Below are 22,829 nucleotides of genomic sequence, written 5' to 3'. Positions count from 1 at the left end.
CTCTTCAATCATCAAAGATCATAATATCTTCATCTTCCCAGCATCAGGGATCATCCTCTGCACTTTCATTTACTAGCAGCTCAACGATGGCCCAGTCTCCATGGAACAATCCTGGGGCAGTTTTAATGCCTCCACCCCTGAGCCAAATACCGGCCCATCCTGAGAAATGGCTACCCAAATTCAATCCAGAAGCAGGCATGCTAGCTGAAGAGCATATTAATAATTTCATGCTTTCTGTCAATCTCAACGGAGTTACCAACGAGGATGCTGTTGTTCGGCTTTTTCCCTATACAATGCAAGGAACAGCCGGGTCATGGTACTTTTCATTACCTTCCGGGTCTATCACAAGTTGGGACATTTTTCAAAGTCAATTCCTTAGCAAGTTTGGTGATGATAGATCAACGGCGACGTTAATCAATGACCTATCCAATCTTAAAGCCGAGGCTAGAGAACCCATCAAAGATTTCAATTTACGGTTCAATAAAATCCTCAACAAAATTCCCGCTGCTTCCCAACCCAGCGAAGAAGTAAGATGTGAATGGTATATTACGGCCTTACCATCAAACTTGGCAATCTTCGTGGATAGGGAAAATAAGACAACCTTAGTTGAAAACTTGACAGAGGCGATAGCAGTAGAGAAACACATAGTAGCCCTAGAAAAAAGATCTGCGATAGAGGAACGCAAATCTAAGAAAATCTCCTTCAAGGAAGACCCCAAGAAGAAACAAACGAAAGACCCTTTCGATTTGGAAGGATTACAAAAAGTGTTAAAAACCATGTCCAATGAGATGATTGACATAAAAAAACAAGTAGCAGAAACTTCTTCAAAAAAGCCCTACAGAGCTTTTAAAAGAAGTCCTTCAATGGATGTGAAACCACCCAACGCTATCTCAAACGTCGAATCCGAAGAAGAGGAAGAAGAAGAGAATACCACTGAAGGGCAGACCGATGACGAAGAAGTTGTGGAACTACAAGGAATGTGGGATTTCATCCTCCCGCAAGAAGAAGATCAAGAAGCATTTACGGTTAGCACACGAAGAAAAAATCAACTTGATCCTCCCCAAACTACCCCTAAGCAGAAGGGCGCAAGCCCTGCAGCAAAAGATAAAGTCGCGACAAAGAAAACGACCGCTAAAGTGACTCAATCTAGCCCAGTCCAATCAGACCAAACACCTCCATCAAGAACACTGATTGTGTCAGATGAAATGGAGTACAATATTATTGATGACATGAAAAAGACTAGGGCTAATATCCCTCTTTATGAATTGAGCAAATTGAAACATCAACAGAAGATAATGATGAAAGAATTACATGCCGTGCCTACTACATCTTTGCCTACAGCTGTAGCTTCCCACAACATGGGAAGACCTCCAACCAACACGATCAATAAGGTTGATCCAAATGACATTGCCTTGATTGGAGGAAGATCAAGGTCTCACACTCCCCCTTTTCTTCTCACTTATGAAATTTTCAATAAAAATGTGCACAATTGTTTGGTAGATTCTGGTGCTTCAACGAATAATTTACCCAGATCAATATGTGCCAAGTTGAATGTTCAACCACAAAAATCCGCAGTACGCATAGTTCAGCTTGATCGATCTCAAGTCGAAGTGATTGGTGAACTTAATCAAGTGACCATAAGATTGTCGTCTAACCCGAAGGTATGTCAGGTTATTGACATTCTAGTAGCTGATATCCCAGAATTCTATGGCTTGATTCTTAGCAGGGATTGGTCCAAAAAACTCCATGGATACTTCTCAACCGACTGGTCGCACATGTGGTTACTCTACAATGGTAAACCGAATCAAATAAAGGTTGAACGAGAGTTACACCAGAAGTACATAGTAACGGAATTGGAGGGAGAAAATGAAGCAATAGCATACAACAACAGTATCATAGGCAATTACTCGGTAGATTCTTTCCTCGGCAATTTCAATGCTCATACCTCACCTTACTTAGAAAATTCAGTTTTGTCCCAAGTCGAAATTTTTTCCCAAACTGATAATTCAAAGTGTGTTAATTTTGTAGATAAACCTGTAAATACATCTTTGTTTTGGAAATTATATTTTGATGGCTCTAAATCTAACGAGGGAGCAGGAGCAGGATGTGTTCTGATTAGCCCAGAAGGAAATAAGACCATGCTTACGTGCAGACTTGAATTCGATTGCACAAACAATACAGCAGAATACGAGGCCTTGGTGCAAGTCCTATACAAAGCAATCGGGTTGAACGTTAAGTACCTTCAAGTCTTCGGAGACTCTGAGATTGTCGTCAAACAGGTACGTAACACCATACATTGCCTATCAGGTCATTTGAAACACTATCAATCTTTAGTACAAGATCTGACTGCACATTTCATAGCATTCAATATTTCGTCAATCCCAAGACTCCAAAATGCGAGCGCAGACCTGTTAGCTAACGTAGCCTCTAGACTTATTCCCTCCGAAGATTTTAGTCCAGATAGATTCTCAATAGAATTAATCTTTAGACCGTCCATCCCTGACAACATTACAAACTGGAGAGTATTCAATGACGATCCTGACATTGTAAATTTCCTCACTTCTGAAGGATCCTACTCCAATCAAATAATTGACGAAGACCATCATGATCGACAAATACAACAAAATAGCACTGATAATGCTATACCTAAATCGGTGGTTAAGTTAGAAGACTTATATGATTTGAAAAGTCGGTTTAAAAGGTCTACCAATTCTAAGATCTACAGTTCAACTCTGAACTACGAATGAGTAAACCTAGGAACCGATGATAAACCACAAAACGTTAATCTAGGCCACGGCCTAGCCCCTGAAAAAAAACTAGCGTATATCTGTCTTTTGAGACAATAAATTTTTTTTTTGCCTGGAATTACGATGAGCTGAAGACATACGACACTTCTATCATTCAACATACTATCCCTATGATTGAAAATGAAAAACCTGTCCAACAGAAACTCAGAAAAATCCACCCCAATTTAGAAAATCAGATAAAAACTGAGCTAAATAAGTTATTAAGAGCCAGAATAATTTTCCCCGTCAGACATTCCAAATGGGTCTCCAATATGGTACCCGTTAGAAAGAAAAACGGAGATATTAGAATCTGTATCGTTTTTCGGAATCTCAACAAAGCCTGTCAAAAAGACAATTTTCCCCTCCCACCTATGGAGCAAATATTACAGGCAGTAGTAGGCTCAGAATTAATGTCTTTTTTGGATGGATTTTCAGGATACAATCAAGTGCTGGTACATCCCGATGATCAGTTAAAAACCACATTCTGAACTAAATGGGGCACATACGCATATCGGAAGATGCCATTTGGTTTGATCAATGCCGGCGCTACATTTCAGAGAGCCATGGACATCGCATTCAAGGGTTTAGTCAATAAATCTGTAGTGATTTACCTGGATGATATAACAGTGTACTCCAAGAAGAGAAGCGACCATCTTAAAGACTTGAAACAAATCTTTCAACGATGTTTAAGGTATGGGATTTCACTTAACCCAAAGAAATCTTTTTTCGCATTAAGTGAAGGAAAACTTCTAGGATTCATAGTGTCAAAATCTGGTATTCACATTGAGCTTGACAGAATCCAAGAAATTTCTGAAATATCCATGCCTCATAACAAAAAAGCCATGCAATTTTTCCTTGGTCAAATCAATTTTGTGAAGAGATTTGTCCCAGATTTTTCACGTATTGTTTCTCCTTTGCAAAACATGATTAAAAAGAATTCAAACTTTAAATGGGGTCAAGATGAGCATGAAGCATTCAACCTGATCAAACAAGCTATCATTAACGCTCCATCTTTAGCAACCCTGAATTTTTCAGAATCTTTTATCTTATACACATTTGCCTCAGAGAAATCATATGTCGCGATTCTAACTCAAGCAAATCAAGAGAAAGCGGAAGCTCCAATCGCATTTTTTAGCTCGAATTTACAAGGTGCTGAACTCAACTATTCAGACATGGAGAAACAGGCATATGCTTTTTTCAAAGCGATCAAATATGTTAGACCTTTCTTACTTAAAGCCCATACTAAGGTCATAGTACTGTTTCCAGCTGTAAGAAACCTTCTAATACAGAAGGATGTGGGTGAAAAAAGAGCAAATTGGATCACTGCTTTACAAGAATACGATCTTGAGATCAAACCAGCAAGCATTGTAAGAGGTCAAGGCTTCTGAAAAATGTTGGCTGGAGCATCGCAAATTCCTAAGAATTCATCTGAAGAGGTACATATGTATGAGGTAAGCCTAAACGATGCAGAATCATTATATGCTGACACCATTTATTATCTTAAGAACGGGTATGCTCCATCACACCTGGATCACACCAAGAAAAGAGCTCTGAGATTGAAAGCTAAACAATACCTACTCATAAATGATGTTCTGTTTAAAAGGAATTATGATTCTGTGCTTCTTAGGTGTCTTGAGAAAACTGAAGCCGAAAAGGTTTTGCAGGAACTCCACGATGGACCAGCAGGTGGACACTATGCTGGAGATGCTACTGCACATAAAATCTTACGTGCAGGATATTATTGACCCACGTTGTTCAAAGACTCACACAATTACGTGAGGAAATGCCAAGTTTGCCAGACTGCTGCAGGGAGACAAAAGAAACCGTCCATGCCACTACAGCCGGTAAACATCGAGCAACCATTCAGTCAGTGGGGCTTGGACATAATAGGTGAGATCATTCCTCACTCTTCTAAGCAGCATAGGTACATCCTCACATAAACAGATTATTTTACTAAATGGGTAGAAGTAGTTCCTCTCAAGAAAGCTAATTCTGAAAACATTATTGAATTCATAGATCAATTTATAATCACTAGGTTTGGATTGCCAACGGCCTTAATGTTTGATAATGCCTCATAATTTTCTGGAAATACAATGACTGAGTTTGCACTTAAAAGAGGGTTCAAACTGAAATATTCGGCCAACTACTATCCGCAAGGTAATGGATTGGCTGAATCGACAAATGAAAACCTGATCAGGATTATTAAAAGAACAGTTGACCAGAACCAAAAGAATTGGCACAAAGCGTTAGTAAATTCTTTATGGGCAGATAGAATAACGAAGAAAGCTTCAATCGACACTTCTCCCTTTAATTCAGTTTATGGGAATGAAGTGGTTCTTCCAACTCACTTAGTCATCCCCTCTTTGTCTTTAGTACAACACATCGATGAGGTATCTACTTCCTCCATACAACTAAGACAAATGGAAATAATTAAATTAGAAGAACGATGAGAACAAGCTAAGAAAACCCATGCTCATCACCAAGCGCTAATAAAATCCTCTTTTGACTCAAGCATAATGACCAGAAAGAATTTTCAGATGGGAGATTTAGTTTTGAAATGGGATAAGGCTCATGAAGAAAAGGGCAAACATACAAAATTTCAGAAGATGTGGCTTGGTCCTTTTCAGATTGTAGAAGTCAAAGGCCCATCAACGTTTGTGTTGCAGGATTTAGCAGGTAGAAGGGATTCTTTGCTTGTTAACGGACAGATCCTTAAAATATATTTTCCATAGAAGATCATTCTTCTATTTTGTAGGATAGTTTTAATTTTTATTTGTTTTTCTCTTTCTTTTAAATAAAACCAGTTGTAGATGGTTACTAAAGGGGTTCACGAAAAAGACACCAATTCTCTATCAGATTTTGAGCTTTTTCGCTTGTACAAGTAGCAAATTTTTTTCAAAAAATATGATCTTTATTATTGACAGGTAGAGTTAACCTTAGCCTAGACATGATACTAGTTTCAACTTCAAAAAATTTGATGAAAGCAACCTTTGGTAAAAAATTGTTTTATATCAGCACAATTAAAGGTATCAATATCAAAATAAATATTCTCTGTAAAACTGCTGTTTTCAAACTCTATTATTGTCGTCCAGAGCTTTCTTAAGGAAAAAAAATGAGTTCCTCCCTGCTAAAGGAAATCGCAGCATTCGGAGGAACAATCCGAGAAAACACTGTATCTCAAAGAATAAGAGGTCTCATCATGAGCCGGCTTATCATGATCACATATATTATAACTTGCTGACTTTGCTAATACTGTCCACCAAAACAGGGCAACGACTCAAGATTGTTGCAATCAAAAGACAAGGGGTCTCATCACGAGCCAACTTGTTCAGCAAGAGTGTAAATCAAGTGAATGACTATGTCATAATTTGGCCACCAAACCAAGACATTGTTCTTTAGAGAATAAAAAAGGGAAAAGTGTCAAAAGGGGTTTTTCTCTGAAAAGTTGTAAATAGCCTTAAGCAGGATAAAGGATCATTGCTGGGTAACAGGTAACCTTGTCGAATCTATGGACGCTTGCGGGCAGCAGAGGCTCTACCTACGACAAATGAGCATATTTTAAAAAGCCAGCACGCAGAGAAGACCTTATTTTATCTTTAAAAGACCAAGTAATGTCTGGTGTGAATACAAGGACTAAGCCTGAGGAAACAAACAATTGGAATATGAAAAGGTTGAGACAAAATATCATTGATAGGATAAGGCGTAATGTACTCTATCTGTCCATAACAAAATTTAGACGTATGAAAATTTTTCTGCTTTGGAAGTTAAAATTCAATAGAAAAGCAGAGATAACTGGTTCTTCACAGTGAATCGCCATTGTTGTGGCCACCAACAACCCCCCTCTTTGTTTGGTATTAGCGATAACACCAAGCAAATGGGGACCCTTAATAAAAATCCAAAAAAAAATATTTTATCAAAATTTTTTGTATTTTAACTCCCTAAAGCTGTATCGCATCGCGAGAAGAGAGTGAAACGTTTTCCTATGTGCATAATAAGCTGCGAAGAAGCGACGCGAAATTCATCGCATCGCTTATATTATGAAGCACTCTTAAATGAAAAAACTTAAGGAATCTCCGACGGCCGATATGCGACGTCGCATATCGCAACATCGCATAAGCAGCACATAATGATTGGATGACTAAGCGCGATTTGCGATTCGCGATCTGCGATGTTGCGATCTGCGATGTTGCAATCTGTGATGTTGCGATTTGCGATGTTGCGATCTGTGATGTTGCGATCTGCGATGTTGCGATCATCAATTCCTGCGATGACACATCTTGACAACGCAATCCTCGATACTGCGATGCGAGTCGCAGAAATCACCCATCGCAAAATTTCCTCGGCACAGTATTCAAGGAAAGCTGTTTGTAGACCAAAATTGGGCGCGCACCTTAAAAGAAATTAATGATTGTACGCCAAAGTATCCAAGAAGGATTGTGTTGCGTTTTTCGAAGAGTCAGTGCATTATGGGTGTCATGATTATGCATTCATTAGAGCTTAAAGCTTTTATGTCAATCTTTTCATCATTACTCTTTTCCTTTGCGTAAACTATAAGACAGCAAATAACATAAAGCAATGTGCAGGAAACATATAAGGAAAAGGGGAAAGCGTCAATGCTCGGAGAACAGAGAAGAGATGCCTTCACAAACGGATGCCGCATGCAACAGGACCATAGATTCCAGAGTATCACTCAACAGATACTGATGTCAATAGGCCATCCAAAACTCAGAATCAAAGGCGCACAAAAGCAGCATGTTTGCAAAAGATCCTGAAGCTTACGCCCGGTAAAGCAAAAAAAAAGAAGGCGCTAAAGAGGGAAAACGCACCAGAAAAGCCCGGAACAAAGAATGGAGGCAGTTTCCAATACAGAAAATTGTTCAGAGAGCAAAGTCCCTAACTTATTCAGTCATTCGCAAGGCCGGAAACCGAAATAGCAAAAGCAGAACCAGTTTGAGAGAAATTTGGGTTATTACCAAGTATACACACAGTGAATACACCAAGCCAGAGGAAGATTTTCGAAAATATCTTCTAGTTTGCCAGAAAGTGGTGCCAGCGCTTGTTATTTCTATTTTCGTAGCTCAAACGAAAGGAGAAGACGACCAGCCGACTCTTCCCAGGCGAATGTTGCATGCTTACAGCACTAAGGAGCAAATACAGAAACGGTTAGGAATTAGATTCAATTTTTAGAAATAATTTTGCTTTAGTAGAAGGGCGGTCATTTAAAACCGTGTCCTAAATTTATGTAATTAAGATTAATTAGTTAGCAGTATTTAAACCCTTCTCAGGCATTTGGAGAAGGGTCCAGAAATTTGTCAAAAAACTTGTCCTCAGAACATGCACTTTTGCACCCTCGGAGGGGGTTTTTGATGAATGGTTGGATCGATATTTATCAATGTTTGCATTTGATATCTGCTACTGATGTTGCACTTTTGTACTCTTAGTAGATGTTAGAACAAGTAGAGATAAATCGTTGTTGCTTGAAGCTTATGAGTGGAACCAGTCATAAATGGTACTTTTATCTCTTGACCATTTCTGCTTATATTCTTAAAGTGATATACAGTTTTCAGTTGTTTATATGTTAATGCATGAATTTTTGGGTTACCATTTGGCACTTCTGTACAGTGGAGTCATTTATTTGTGTTTGATATATGAATAACTTACTATGCGATATGCTGTTCACAACTGTTTTGCTTAACTTTTTATGCAGAGTGGTTTATCTTAATTGATTTCTATTCTTATGATAGCTGAATGATCTTTATTACCAGTTATTGTTCGAAATCTCTTTAGATCGCATAATAGAAGAAATACACCCCGGGTTAGCGTAGATTAGATGTGTTGTTTCTCATTAGATTACAATAGCATAGAGTTAGTTTAGAAGTTTGAATTAAATTAGCTTTAAGTACTCCTAGATCAGCATCATCCAACTCTACACACACACACACCCCTTAGATTGGGAAACTGGTCCCATTATCCCCAGTCGGACCCGCTATACCAAACGGATAAGGAGCTGCCAACCAAGGTCCGGACCGGGTGGGTATCCCCCTTGTTGTCGACCCGATTTTCGGTGCTTCAACACTATGTTATATTTTTTTCTCGGGATCAAAGAATAACCTTAGCACAATTAAAAAATAAAAAAATAAAAATACTACTAATAAGTAGTAAAAATAAAATAACGTTCAAAATGATTTATGTTTCTAACATAGTTTGTTTTTTTGTTTTTTTGTTTTTGTTTTTGTTTTTTTTTTTTTTTAATTTGATCTTGCAAGTGTATCTATATGGCACTTTCATGGTTATTATGTGATTAAAGACATTTCTTCAGCGCATCTCTCCTCTTTATCTTTTATTCATTGGCAAGATGCCACCAAGCTTGAAATTCCTGAGGCCCACACCCTGGGATGACAAACATACATAACAAACCTCAAGCTTGCCATAACTTTCCTATCAACAAAAACAGACAGGCTTAATTGGATCAGTGGCCCACAACAGGGAAAGGTCATTGTACATGAAGCTTATCGGATCATCCACCAGCGCTCAAAACATATCCCTTTTTTCTCTTTGCTAGGTCAAGCTTGGAAACACAATTTTCCGCTCAAACTCAAATTCTTCTCCTGGTTGGTAGTGCACAACAAGATCTTGACATGGTAAGTCCTTATCAGGAGATGCTATCAGGGTCCGGATCAGGTTAGTATTGTCTTTGCTCCTCTACCGGAGAGGATGCCAATCACCTCTTCCTTCATTGTCCCTTTGCTTTTTTTGTCTGGACTTGTGTGCTACATCTCATTAACTCACTTACTGATTGGGATCGTTCTAATATTGTCTCTTGTCTTTGTATTTGGACTGCAGAACACCAATAAAATTGTACTCGGGCCTTCTTCATATTCTAGGGCATTTGGTAGATGAGAAATGCCCTCATTTTTTACCATGCGTTACCCGACATCTAGCTCTCCAGCTGTAGAATTATCTCCTTCTATCTAGAACACTCTGTCAACCCACCGCCTGTTCCTAAATGTCCTCCACCTCCTCATAACATCTAGTTTAAATTTCTGGTTGAATTTTTTGATGGGGCCTCCTCCTTCAGACTATGTGGTTGCGGAATGGCCATCCATCTTAGGCCTAGGACATTTTACAGATTCCACTGGCATTGTGGAAAAGGATATGTTGACGGTGCTAGACTTCCCAACATGTAAGGGGATCTCCCCGGTAAAAAGTCTCAATTAGACCTTAGACCGTTTGTATTAATCAACATTAAAAATATTAACATATAATTTTTTTATATTACATTTAAAATCTACACGTCTCTAAACTTTCTTGACACAATTAACATTAATATTAATACTATTACTTTAATAATTATTATTACTTTAATAATTATTATTATTATAATTAATGAACTAAAACAATAATAATATTACATTTTTAATATCTATAATATTAATATTTTTTAAAAATTTTAGTTTTTAGATTTTAACAGGTATTTTACTTCATTCTTCCCTTTACTCCTTTATATTTATCTCTTTTCGTCTCCCCTCTCCCATCATTTTATTCTGACAATAATTAGACTCTTTATATTTATATCTCTTCGGTTATCTTCTCCTCCGGATAATAATTAGACTAGAAAATTTTCAAATAATTAAAATAATAATAATAATCCATTCAATTTTTCAAATATACAAATCTAATTATCTTCCAAAAAAACTAAACACTAAAGTGAAAATCGACAGGTTACAAACATCTAACTAAGCATCATTTATAACGATATTAATTTTATTTAAGAAATAAATAAATCCACATTCCCCATTGCAGTTGGCTTTTAGGAGAATACATTAATCTTTTGGAAACGCCTATAATCGATCGCAAAATATAGTAATCATAGACGGTTATCATAATTTTTGACATAATACACACTGTTTGTACTGAGTGCTTGAATTGGTGCCCACACAAACCGGAGAAAGCTATAGAAAATAAAGTAGATGAGGAACGGCCCCACAAACTCTAAAAGATGAGCGAGCATTATTGAAAAGGAAGGTGAAAGATACATGAGCGAGAAGATTGAAAAAGAGGGTGAAAGAGACACCACTCTGCAAACTCGTAATGCACATTAGGTTTCTTCTGCATAAAAGGAAAACGTCAGGCAGGCACGAACCCGGCGGACCGATATTTCTTCCTGATACTCCTATGTGAAGAGGCGGACCAATATTTTCAGCCGATTCTCCTCCCACTAAGGAATTTTCAAGATAGATGGCTCTACCAAGGAAAGCTACCCTCACATGTCGACAGTCTAGAGGCAACTCATGGGCATCCTCAACGTTACAAAAGCAAACAATGGATCCTGTCTCGACAACGCTACTGAACATGCTTCCCTCATATCCACCTGATCACCTTCGACTCTCCAATCGAAAATGTGCAATAGTTGAGCCAATGAAAGCTCAAGCATAGTAATGGCCATCAGAATCCTAGAGCACCCTCTCCTTCCTGAGCCGAATGGAAGCATTCTGAAGTCTGATGGGCTTCCTGTTAAATCTACAGACGCTTCCTGCATAAATCTCTCAGGCTTTAATTCTGAAGAATCTGCTCCCCACACGTTGGGATCCCTTCCAATAGCCCACAAATTGAACAGTAACATTGTTTTCTTAGGTACATCGTATCCTCCTACTTTCATTGCCTCGACAGACTCATGGGGAAGCCCTAGTGCGATCCTGGGTATAATCAGAGAGTCTCTTTCACCACGCATTGCAGGTATTTCATGCTCGCCAAATCCGACTCCTCCACTTTGCGATGTTTGCCGACTACATGCTCGATTTCTTGCTGCAATCTCTTCATGGCATGTGGATGCCTCAGCAGCTCACTCATTGCCCATTCTAACGTATTAGATGTAGTCGCTGTTCCACCGACGAACATGCCCTTTTCCGAATACAAATTCATTGCGTTATAAAATCAAACACTTTGGTTGATTGAATTTGAAGAATCAGAACTAACAGTATGGTAATCCTATAAAAAGAAAAGATTAGGAGCGAGAGACATACCAGAACAATTGCCTTCATTTTTTCTCGTGTGATTTCGTTCTCCGCCTTATCGGTCTCAGCTGCCAAATCTAGGAGCAGATCAACGAAGTCTTTAACAGACTCCGCCTCATCCCTGCCATTCGTGGCGGCTGCCACTCTATGATCAACATGGTCCTCTATTATTTTCTCTGCGAATTCGTCGAATGTTTTATGGATCTTCTTCATGCGCCGCTTGACACCTTGCAAATCAAGCCAATCCAAATACGGAATGAAGTCTCCAACGTTAAAGGCTCCTAATGCAATTGACACTTCTGAGGTCAGATCCTTAAATCCTTGGCCATTGGCACTCAAATGATTATCACAAAATTTTCTCCTCGTCAGCATTCTCCAAACTATATTGGAGACTACATTAGAGATGGCCTTGCTCAAATTTACCGCAATTGTTCCGCTCTCGCTCTCCTCCCACATGGAACGGATCATCACAGACATCTCTTCCTCTCGCACATGCTTGAAGGACTCAATTGTTTTGGCATTCAGCAATTCTGAGACGCATATTTTTCTCATTTGCCTCCAGTGATCTCCATACTGTGCGAAGGCCACATCCTGGTAATTGAAAAATATATATTTCCCACCGGTTGTTAGAGGCCTGTTGGAGAATATCAAATCATGAGTACTGAGAAACTGTTTGGCCATCTCAGAAGAAGAAACGACTAGGGTAGGGACAGAGCCTAAGCGCAAAAATAGAATAGGACCATATCTGTCAGCAAGGTCTTTAAGAGCACAGTGAGCAGGCAGCGTCAACTGGAGGAGATTTCCAATGATCGGCCATGGATAGGGTCCTGGAGGCAATCTAGTATTCCTTCCGCTCTTGTAATGCAATATTAAGAAAAAGATTAACAGAGTTGCGAAGCCAAAAGCTGCGAGCAGAGTCTCAATGAAGCTCTGAAAATCCATATTGAACCGTCTACCACTTGGCAAAGTGATGTAAACAATAGAAACCCACAGTTAGATTTCTTCAGAAATTTTCATATTCGACAAAATTAGATTTCTAAGGAATTTTTCGTATCCGTACAAAATTGTGACGTCATTAGACAGTGCCTTATTCATATACCTTTCTCCACATGGACAGTCCTTGACTTTTATATGGACGGTGAGCAAAGTAAATTAAAATAGCGTACATAGAAAGTCATAATTTGGTATCAGCATTGGCTGGCATAAAAGCCTTCAACTGAAATTTGATGATTCGTATTCTGCAGATCTTAGCATTAAATGTTCAAAAATCTGATGATTTGTATATTTTCAGGTGCAGCATTAAATATTTTTATATGGACGGTGAGCAAAGTAAATTAAAATAGAGTACATAAAAAGTCATAATTTGGTATCAGCATTGGCTGGCATAAAAGCCTCTCAACTGAAATTTGATGATTCGTATTCTGCAGATCTTAGCTTTAAATGTTCAAAAATCTGATGATTTGTATATTTTCAAGTGCAGCATTATAGTGGAGAGATTCCTAATGTTGTGTAGGGACCAGTGATTGATATGGTACTGGTCCCACCAAACTACCATTAATTGAGACTTTTGAAACCAATATTTAAACAAAAATATGTAACATTAAGTATAAATAGGTATTAATTTATGTCCAAAATTTCCCCATACATTGATTGGGCCCACAACTGTCCATAAATAGTGTTTTACTAGTTAAAACTGCAAACCATATTGACCCAACTAGAAAACGGCTAAAACTATAAAGGCTTCCAAAATGGCCTATTCCAGAAGTACAAAAAAGCAGTCACTTCAACCCCCACTCATCAGAACTGCAGCTTTGCATCCCAAAGGAATATGCCTACTTTCACATAACAAAAGGGAATGTATGCCAGCCATAACCGCCGTGTTGTTCAACAACTAAGCACTCTATGTTCAATAAATGACACCCAACCCAATAACATTTAAACCCACTTTGTGCAATAAATGACACCCAACTCACTCTATTTCTCATTAAAACATATCAAAGCACATGGATCAACAAATAACCAATTTCCAACCATTAGATCACATCAAATTAAATCCAGACCACACATTCAAAATGAAGCCATTGCAATCCATGTGCATCCATGTCCACCAATTAAATTCAAGTGCCCAAAACTATAAAAGAAGTCCACCCACTGTTGAAGTTGCATCTTATGCTTTCAAACCATTCAGCAAACTTGAAGACAACATCACAAAACAGTTGCCAATGTATCCAGGTTAGTTATATGAATTACAGCTCATTCTTCTTACAATTTTGTTTTCATTGTTTTCATTTATCAGATTTCTTACATGATCTGTCTGGCCATAACCGCTAGAAGGATACCTAGATGGTTTCACAAACAGCGATTGAAAGTCATTGTTCTTACAGTTCTGTTTTCATTGTTTTCATTTATCAGAATTCTTACATGATCTATCTGGCCATACTAAATATTCAGAGTAACTAAATATTCCGAGGGAGGTTTTTGTTGGTTTTCTTGAAGATAATAGGGACGTGGTTCAAAAGAGTTCCATGCTATTGTAGCAAACATAAATTCAAAATTTTATTTAATAACCATGCGGCAACAATGATGAGAACAAGAGCAAACAATCTTGATTATAATTTATCATAAACTAGAGACACATCAACAGGGCTCTTTAGTGCCTTCATTACATAGGTAAGCCTATGTTTTTGGTAGTCATTGCTTGATGTTGGATAGTGCACAGAAAAACTCTCTTCAGCTTTAACTTTCAAATTCTCTCTGATCGAGGAGTCACCCTTGGATCTCATCATGAATTATTTTGGCGGCTGAAATCATTTTAATTTAAATTGGCCGCATTGAGATCAAGATCAGAACAATCGAAAAGCAACGCATATGGAAATTTACAGAAACCAGAACAATCGAACAGCAACACATATGGAAATTTATAGAAACCAAAACAATCGAACAGCAACGCATATGGAAACCAAGATGACTCTAACGATTGCTTCCGAGTCAAAGTTCAATTCCAGTAATCAGAAATTAGCCCAATATAGTTTAACGTCAAACGAGACTTCACTAATTTGAATGAGTATGGTATCAAAAATCATTGTGGTATTGGCATGGACCATTATATTTGTTGTGTTTTATAGTGAGATATGGGCTCAAAGGAATCATGCTTTGAGATGGTCAAAGGAGGAAAACAAAACATTGATAAACTACTTGACAGTTATCCTGGTTGTAGAAATTTTGAATAATTTAACACATATTCACAGAGATTATCCTGATCATACAATTATAAGCGAAACATGTATAATACATAATCTCCTCTACATTGATCATCAATTTACAGAAGCAGAAACATTCATAGGCGCACATAGAAGCATCAATCAAACTCATTAACACAGTATGTATCCTGGGGAAAGCATCTCGCTAAAAACCCCACACTATCTGTATATTATATTGATTGAATCATGTAACATTACAAAGTACAATGCTTATCACAAGCAATCCAGTACCAGATCCACCTGTTACACACAATACAGCTTAGATCTGATCTCCAAATCTATTCCACTACTTGTCTGCCTCCACTGCTCAATACCTGCTCAAGAACTGATGAGAATGGCTTCCCAAACTCGTATTTCACCTCAAAATAATCACTCACACTTTGTTGGACGTGAGCAAAGGCTACAATACTGGGCCAATACGTGAGCAAACTCATTGGCATACTCAGTCCCTTGATTGTGCAAGATCTGGTGCACAACTATAGTCACAACTGATAGCAATTTGATTCTCTACCACCTGTCCCTGTTGAACTGAACATGCACTGACATGCAACTGAGTTAACTAATGTATTCATTAGTTGCATCATGAGTTAATAATTAGTTTAACAACTCATCATTAGTCTATCTGCAGTTAGACTAACTACAACTAGTTTAACCAAGTCAAACTGAACACAACTCCATCAACTCCACAATCAACTCCACCAAACTCAACTGATTGAGTTCTAACTGAAGTCATGCATGCAACAACTCAACTGAATCATAAGAAAAGCGTATTTCCTTCTGACAGCTGCATGTGCCACCTCTGTAGCTCAAACTGAAGTGCTCCAAGAGAATAAGATCAAGTTTATAGTCCAAATATTATTATGAGACAATAATATTTGACTTTTCTATTTTTGACAGCCAGTCTAAAAATAGACTTTGATCACTCACACTGTGATCACTCACACTTTCATCAAAAATAGAATTCCATCTATTTTTCCCAACTTGACCAATCATCCATAAACAACAACTTGCAATCCATAGACATGATCCATATGTCTAAAAATAGACATAGTCTAAAAATAGACTTGCGCCAAAAATAGCCTGCGAGCCCACTTAGTGAAGGCGACTCTTTTCACTAAGCTCCATCATCTTGTTGCACTCTCAACAAGCATTTCTTGTTGCACACTTTTCAACACTCCCTCTCAACAAGAAAGGCTTCCTCTCAAACCCAATCCTGTAACTCTGGAATGTTCTCCATGCAACACATCTAGCCGGTCCACTTGCTCTGTCATCAAAGTCTCTGACTGCTATTGCCTCTGTCGACTGAAACTCTGCATCTCTGTGCTCTTCAGTATCTGATTGCTCTAGCCTCTGTCACTTTGATCTCTGACTGCATCCGTGTTGCTGCTGGTTCTATCTCCCATCATTGCATCCGCACTGCACCTCCCAACTGACCTCCCTGTTGGGATAGAAACATCCTTTGATGCTGAAGCTCTACCTGCTGCTGACAAGTGCTCCCTCTCTGACATCTGCGCTACTGCAACATCTCCATGCATCTCGCACCATTGCACACCTCTCTGTGCCACCTAGCACTGTGCAAAACACTTGTGCCTCTCGCATTGCTACAGCCTGCTAGCTATGCGCTGTCCTGGGATTCCCTGCACTGTCGCTCTCTCTGCCGCTCCATCCGCATTTGTCTCTACCCAATCAATCAGTTCCTGCTACTACACATCGGGGCTCCCGTAGCAAGGTCTCATCCAAGAGGTTGGGTACCTCAAGGATCTTGCCCCTCCTCCTTGGTACGATCAATCCACATCACCCCACCTCCTACCTGGAGGTATGGCTGCATGCGATCCCTCAGCCCACCTGGCTCGAAGTTTCCCCCTACTGGAGGTCTCTAGATGAGTAGATGTCTCTACTCGAACTCCTCTCAGCTTCCCCTGTTGTGGCTCCTCCACAATCTCCTGAAGTTGCTGCAACAATCGTGGCTCCTCCACTATCGTCTGAGACTTCTTTTGGCTCTGCATGTTGAGAGGTAATATACGCTCCCTCTCAACCACCAAGTCTCCATCAGTTGCCCCGTTGCTTAAGGCTTTGCATGCATCTTGAACCTCAAGAGCATACAGGTTCTTGACCCGTGAACCAATCTGCTTCACCTGTCTAGTGATGATGTGTCTAAGGAAAACCTTTCCCTTACTAAAGACCACATCATAGCCTCTGTCTTCCAACATCGTGATCGACACCAAGTTTCTCTTCAGTCCTGGTACATACTTGACATCCGTCAAGGTAAGGCGAGCTCCATGCTCCCTCTGAAAAATAACCATGCCTACATCTGAGACACTATACTTCTCATCATTACCCATCCCTATGAGTATCTGGAGATCTTTCTCCTCCAAAGTACTGAACAAACTTTTGTCACCGGTCATGTGGAAAGAAGCTCCACTGTCAAGAAACCAACCACTTCCCACCATGGATGAAACCATGCATGCGAAGAGTGTGAAGTCCAACTCAAACTATGAAGCAAGTGAGGCTACCTCACCTTCAGATCCTTCCCCGGATCCCTTCTTGGACTTCTTCTTTGGGCAATTAGTAGCATAATGACCCAACTCATGACAACGAAAGCATCTCACCTTCGCCTTGTCAACCTTCTTCCCATCATTGGAAGAACTGGATTCAGAAAGAGAAACCTTCCCCTTCCCCTTCTTTGCCTTACTCGCTAAGGCACAGTTCTCCTCATCCTGCATGGATGAAGAACCGTCTCTGGTGCTCCTTCTAATCTCCTCTTGCACAAGATCTGACCACAGTCTTTCCCATCCTGGCAATTTCTCCCAACCATTGACAGAGTCCTGATAGGAATGCCAACTCTTCGGAAGACCAAGGAGATCCAAGCTCACCAAATCCTCATCATCAACAGTAACCCCCACACTTCCCAGCTCATCTCGACACTGAGTGAACCTCGTGAGATACTTGGGCATACTGTCACCCTTCTCGCATTTGATGTTTCTGAGTTTTATCTCTTGCTTTGGAATTAAATTCGAATTCCACCAGCACAAAAACTCAACCACTTCCGATCTAGAATTCGTGAGAACAAAATATTTCTCGTACAGAGATCGACTTTATGGACATTCACCAGATATCTCACCTTCCAAAAGAAGGATGAATCCAGAGGCTACCTGGCTCGATTACAGACTCTGCCTGAAGAAATAGAATGTAAACACTTTCTGAATAATAGATCTGATGATCAATCCTCGCTTGATATCCTATAAAAATCTCTTCTACAAATCAAGCGTTTCCGATACCATGTAGAAATTTTGAATAATTTAACACATATTCACAGAGATTATCCTGATCATACAATTATAAGCGAAACATGTATAATACATAATCTTCTCTACATTGATCATCTATTTACAGAAGCAGAAACATTCACAGGCGCACATAGAAGCATCAATCAAACTCATTAACACAGTATGTATCCCGGGGAAAGCATCTCGCTAAAAACCCCACACTATCTGTATATTATATTGATTTAATCATGTAACATTAAAAAGTACAATGCTTATCACAAGCAATCCAGTACCAGCTCCACCTGTTACACACAATACAGCTTAGATCTGATCTCCAAATCTATTCCACTGCTTGCCTGCCTCCACTGCTCAATACCTGCTCAAGAACTGATGAGAATGGCTTCCCAAACTCGTATTTCACCTCAAAATAATCACTCACACTTTGTTGGACGTGAGCAAAGGCTACAATACTGGGCCAATACGTGAGCAAACTCATTGGCATACTCAATCCCTTGATTGTGCAAGATCTGGTGCACAACTATAGTCACAACTGATAGCAATCTGATTCTCTACCACCTGTCCCTGTTGAACTGAACATGCACTGACATGCAACTGAGTTAACTGATGTATTCATTAGTTGCATCATGAGTTAATAATTAGTTTAACAACTCATCATTAGTCTATCTGCAGTTAGACTAACTACAACTAGTTTAACCAAGTCAAACTGAACACAACTCCATCAACTCCACAATCAACTCCATCAAACTCAACTGATTGAGTTCTAACTGAAGTCATGCATGCAACAACTCAACTGACTCATAAGAAAAGCGTATTTCCTTCTGACAGGTGCATGTGCCAGCTCTGTAGCTCAAACTGAAGTGCTCCAAGAGAATAAGATCAAGTTTATAGTCCAAATATTATTATGAGACAATAATATTTGACTTTTCTATTTTTGACAGCCAGTCTAAAAATAGACTTTGATCACTCACACTGTGATCACTCACACTTTCATCAAAAATAGAAGTCCATCTATTTTTCCCAACTTGACCAATCATCCATAAACAACAACCTGCAATCCATAGACATGATCCATATGTCTAAAAATAGACTTGCGCCAAAAATAGCCTGCGAGCCCACTTAGTGAAGGCGACTCTTTTCACTAAGCTCCATCATCTTGTTGCACTCTCAACAAGCATTTCTTGTTGCACACTTTTCAACACTGGTTTTCATCACTTCTGAGATTTTGGCATTGCTTCTTTTTATTCTTCCTTGAGATTGTTGCTTGCAAATTTCCTCTTCAACTACTATTTCCAAATAAAACCTATGGTCTCTCCAATGAACGCAAAATTGAAGATTAAAAATATTCCATGCAAGTGGCATGTTTTACTTAATCAAAGTAACAAAATTTATGTGGTGTGATCATGGGTCCTGGTTATTCATGTATTTCATGGACACCTTGATATGGTATTCCATTCTCACATCCTTCATTTTTTGTGGGAATATTCTCCCATCTTGGTGAGATAAAGAATATTAGACATTTGAGGTTGTGAGTGCTATCCAAAACCTAGAGAAAATATTAAAATGTAAATCCATCAATGTGAAAACTAATTTTTGCAGGTGGCCCTAGGAGGTGAATTTTGACTGCTTATTTCAGGAAAACGAAGCAAAATTTTTAAAATTCACGAGAAGTTGCAGTACTGAGACATTTTTGGCAATGCCAACTATCATGGAATCCTACTTGAATCCATATAAAAGTTGCTAAATTGATGAACTATGGATTTACTTGGAATGACATTTGCAAAATTTTGACACTGCCCTATGAAAGTTAAAAAGTTACTCTCATTATGAAAACAGATGAATACATGGAAAATAGCTTAATTGCAAAATTTCCTGGATCACTTTCGGTTTGGGTTATAAGAATTTATAAGCAAGTGTTACATTGTCGGTCATTTGGTGCCATTGTCAGCCTACACAACATATGTACTCCACAAATATCATAAAGAGTTACAATTGGAACTAGTGGACTCTTCAAGTAATCTGGCACAGATAGATTTACAAGGGTTTAAAGCAAAAAACCTTAGGTTAGGTATTAATGGGTGGCATTGTCAGCCTACACAACATACAGATTCCATGAAAACCATGAAGAGTTACGACACAGAATTATGGACTCTGCCAGGAATCTGGAAAAGATATATTTACAAGGGTTTAAAGCAAAAACACTTAGGCTATGTATCAAAACCCCCGATCCATTGTAAGGCTATTAATACATGCAAAAAATAGCATTTCAAATGAATCTAAGCCACATCAACAAGAAACAACATCAGAAACACAAAACAATTTCATCTCCATTACAAAAACAAAATCCCACTTCACCACTGAACCCTTAATGGGATAGACAGAGTATCAAGCCATCCCCAAGGGTTCCAATATCGTTCTGGTCTCCCCCACCAAATAAAGAAGAAAGGCAGGGGACATTTTTGGCAATGCCAAACAGCAAAAAAAGGAAAAGTATGCAATTCGATTTCTTGTAACATACGTGTTGATAATTTCCTGTAATAAAGGAAAAGTATTTTTGCAGAAGTAATAAAGCATAATTTACAAATATTCTAATGTCTAAATGCATGCAATAATTTTACAGGTCGTTGCATCTATGGCAAAAGGAAGTTACTCTGCTCGTACAAGGAGAAGTGGCAGGAGAGTGACAAGGGGTGTGCAGTTGCGATGCACATCGTCTGATGATGACAGGCCAGCTCATGTCAATGCCAACAATGCACTAGGGAACATTGTTGAGGATGACCATGTGACAGCAGTTGATGTTAACACACCATCAGCCACAGAACCAACATCAACAATAGTCCAAGGGGCAAGCTCAACTAAAAAGATCAGTGCTATAAGAGGATGGACAAAAGAACAAATGTTAGTTGCAATTGACGACATAGAGTTTCATGGATACTCAGTTCAGGCATCTGCAAAAAAACATGGTATTCCTCCCTCATCAATACATTATTGGATAAATGGACTGACTCATACAAAATGTAGAGGGCCTCTTACAGTTATGACTGAGGAGGAGGAGGCCAAGGTGCTTGAGTGGTGTAAATAAATGGCCCAACTGGGACATGGGCTAGAGTTGATACAACTCAAATCAACAGTTGCTCAAATCTGTTAAGGGAGGCCAAACCCATTCAAAGATGGGTTTCCTGGTAATTCATGGTGGTTTGGGTTTAAAAAAAGGCATCCAGAACTTGTATTACGTACTGCTGAGGGCCTTGACAGAGACAAAGCATTAAATTTGCGCCCTGCAGTTGTGCAAAAGTTCTATGACACACTTTCTAATGGTTACGATAAACATTCTTATGGAGCAGACCATATATGGAACTGCTATGAAACAAGTTTACACACAGGGAGGAATTGTGACATGCGGGGAATTGCCAAGAGAGGGAGCTGAAATGTGCCAAAGATTTTGCCCAAGAGCAGAGAGTGGATAGCTATTTTATGTTGTGTCAATGTAATTGGTACTTCAATCCCACGATTTTATCTATTCAAAGGTAAAAATCAACTAAAAAACTATATATAGAACTGTGAACCAGGTGCATGCATGGTTGCACATCCCCATGCATGGATGACTAAAGAACTACTTCTAAATTGGCTTTTTCACTTTGCTGCATCGATACCAGGTGGCGTCTCGCCTAATAACAGACACCTTTTGATATTAGATGGCCATAGGAGCCACATGGCTGTACAAACAATTGAGGAAGCAAACAATTTAGGCATCGACTTGTTGACATTACCAGCTCACACCACTCACAGACTGCAACCCCTTGATGTTAGTTTTTTTGGCCCTTTCAAGAACTATTTCAGGTCGGAGCACGTTGCACGGATGGCAAAGAATCCAGGGGTTGAGGTGAAAAGGTTTGAGCTAGCAGAGCTTGCAAGTAAAGCTTTTAAAAGGGCTTTGACCCCATAAAATATCAAGGCTGGCTTTAGGAGGACAGGAATCTAGCCACTGAACTATGATGTTCTTATGCATGATACTGGTTGTAGCCAAGCGTTTCATGTGGATGGTCAGGAAGAAGGGAATGCCCAAATAGGTGTTGAAGTGCAATAAGTAGATGACCAAGATGATGTTGTTGCAGTTGGTAATATGATTTCCCTGTCTCAAGGACACTTATATGTTGAAGATGATGAAACTGTATGTGAAACACAATATAACAATGAACAAATTCGCAGTAACATGCAGATTGTTCCACCAACTCAAGAACATGAAATTCCTGTTACTGATATTGTTAATGATATTGTTGAACATGCAATTGACAATGACCAATTGACATTGCCAAGCCAAGTAACCCCACCTTCATGGCTAGCAGAAGCAATGATCAATATGAATGCACATAGTGTCTCAGAAACCAATGAATAAAGCATGAGCATTCCCTCACAGCTAGCAGAATTGAACAGTGAAATTGTTCATTTTTTTGTGGACAATAGATCAATGGAAGAAGACGAAGG

At 39.0% G+C, this 22,829-nt stretch overlaps 1 protein-coding gene and 1 pseudogene across 1 annotated transcript; both read right to left on the bottom strand.

Moving 5' to 3' along the window:
• Window positions 1-11,064: 11,064 nt before the first annotated feature.
• Window positions 11,065-11,445, bottom strand: LOC149252335 (cytochrome P450 750A1 pseudogene; annotated as a pseudogene).
• Window positions 11,446-11,487: 42 nt separating this feature from the next.
• Window positions 11,488-12,745, bottom strand: LOC149252334 (cytochrome P450 750A1-like). Its single transcript, XM_089456653.1, has 2 exons — window positions 11,810-12,745; window positions 11,488-11,687 (listed from the first exon to the last, which is right to left on the bottom strand). The coding sequence occupies exons 1-2, from the start codon at window positions 12,740-12,742 to the stop codon at window positions 11,493-11,495; spliced, it is 1,128 nt and encodes a 375-aa protein (XP_089312779.1). The 5' UTR covers window positions 12,743-12,745; the 3' UTR covers window positions 11,488-11,492.
• Window positions 12,746-22,829: the final 10,084 nt, after the last annotated feature.

Source organism: Pinus tabuliformis, chromosome 7 (assembly GCF_031772625.1).
Source record: "Pinus tabuliformis cultivar Carrire ecotype Pingquan chromosome 7, CPIR1, whole genome shotgun sequence".
In the NCBI taxonomy this organism is placed as follows: domain Eukaryota; kingdom Viridiplantae; phylum Streptophyta; class Pinopsida; order Pinales; family Pinaceae; genus Pinus; species Pinus tabuliformis.
This window is presented reverse-complemented; position numbering and strand designations above follow the sequence as displayed.

Bases quoted from the DNA above. Each gene is read 5' to 3' on its own strand.
- LOC149252334 (XM_089456653.1), bottom strand. From the start codon at position 12,742: ATGGATTTTCAGAGCTTCATTGAGACTCTGCTCGCAGCTTTTGGCTTC. The intron at 11,688-11,809 runs GTATGTCTCTCG...TATTCGGAAAAG, and splicing joins AAATGAAGGCAATTGTTCTG to GGCATGTTCGTCGGTGGAAC.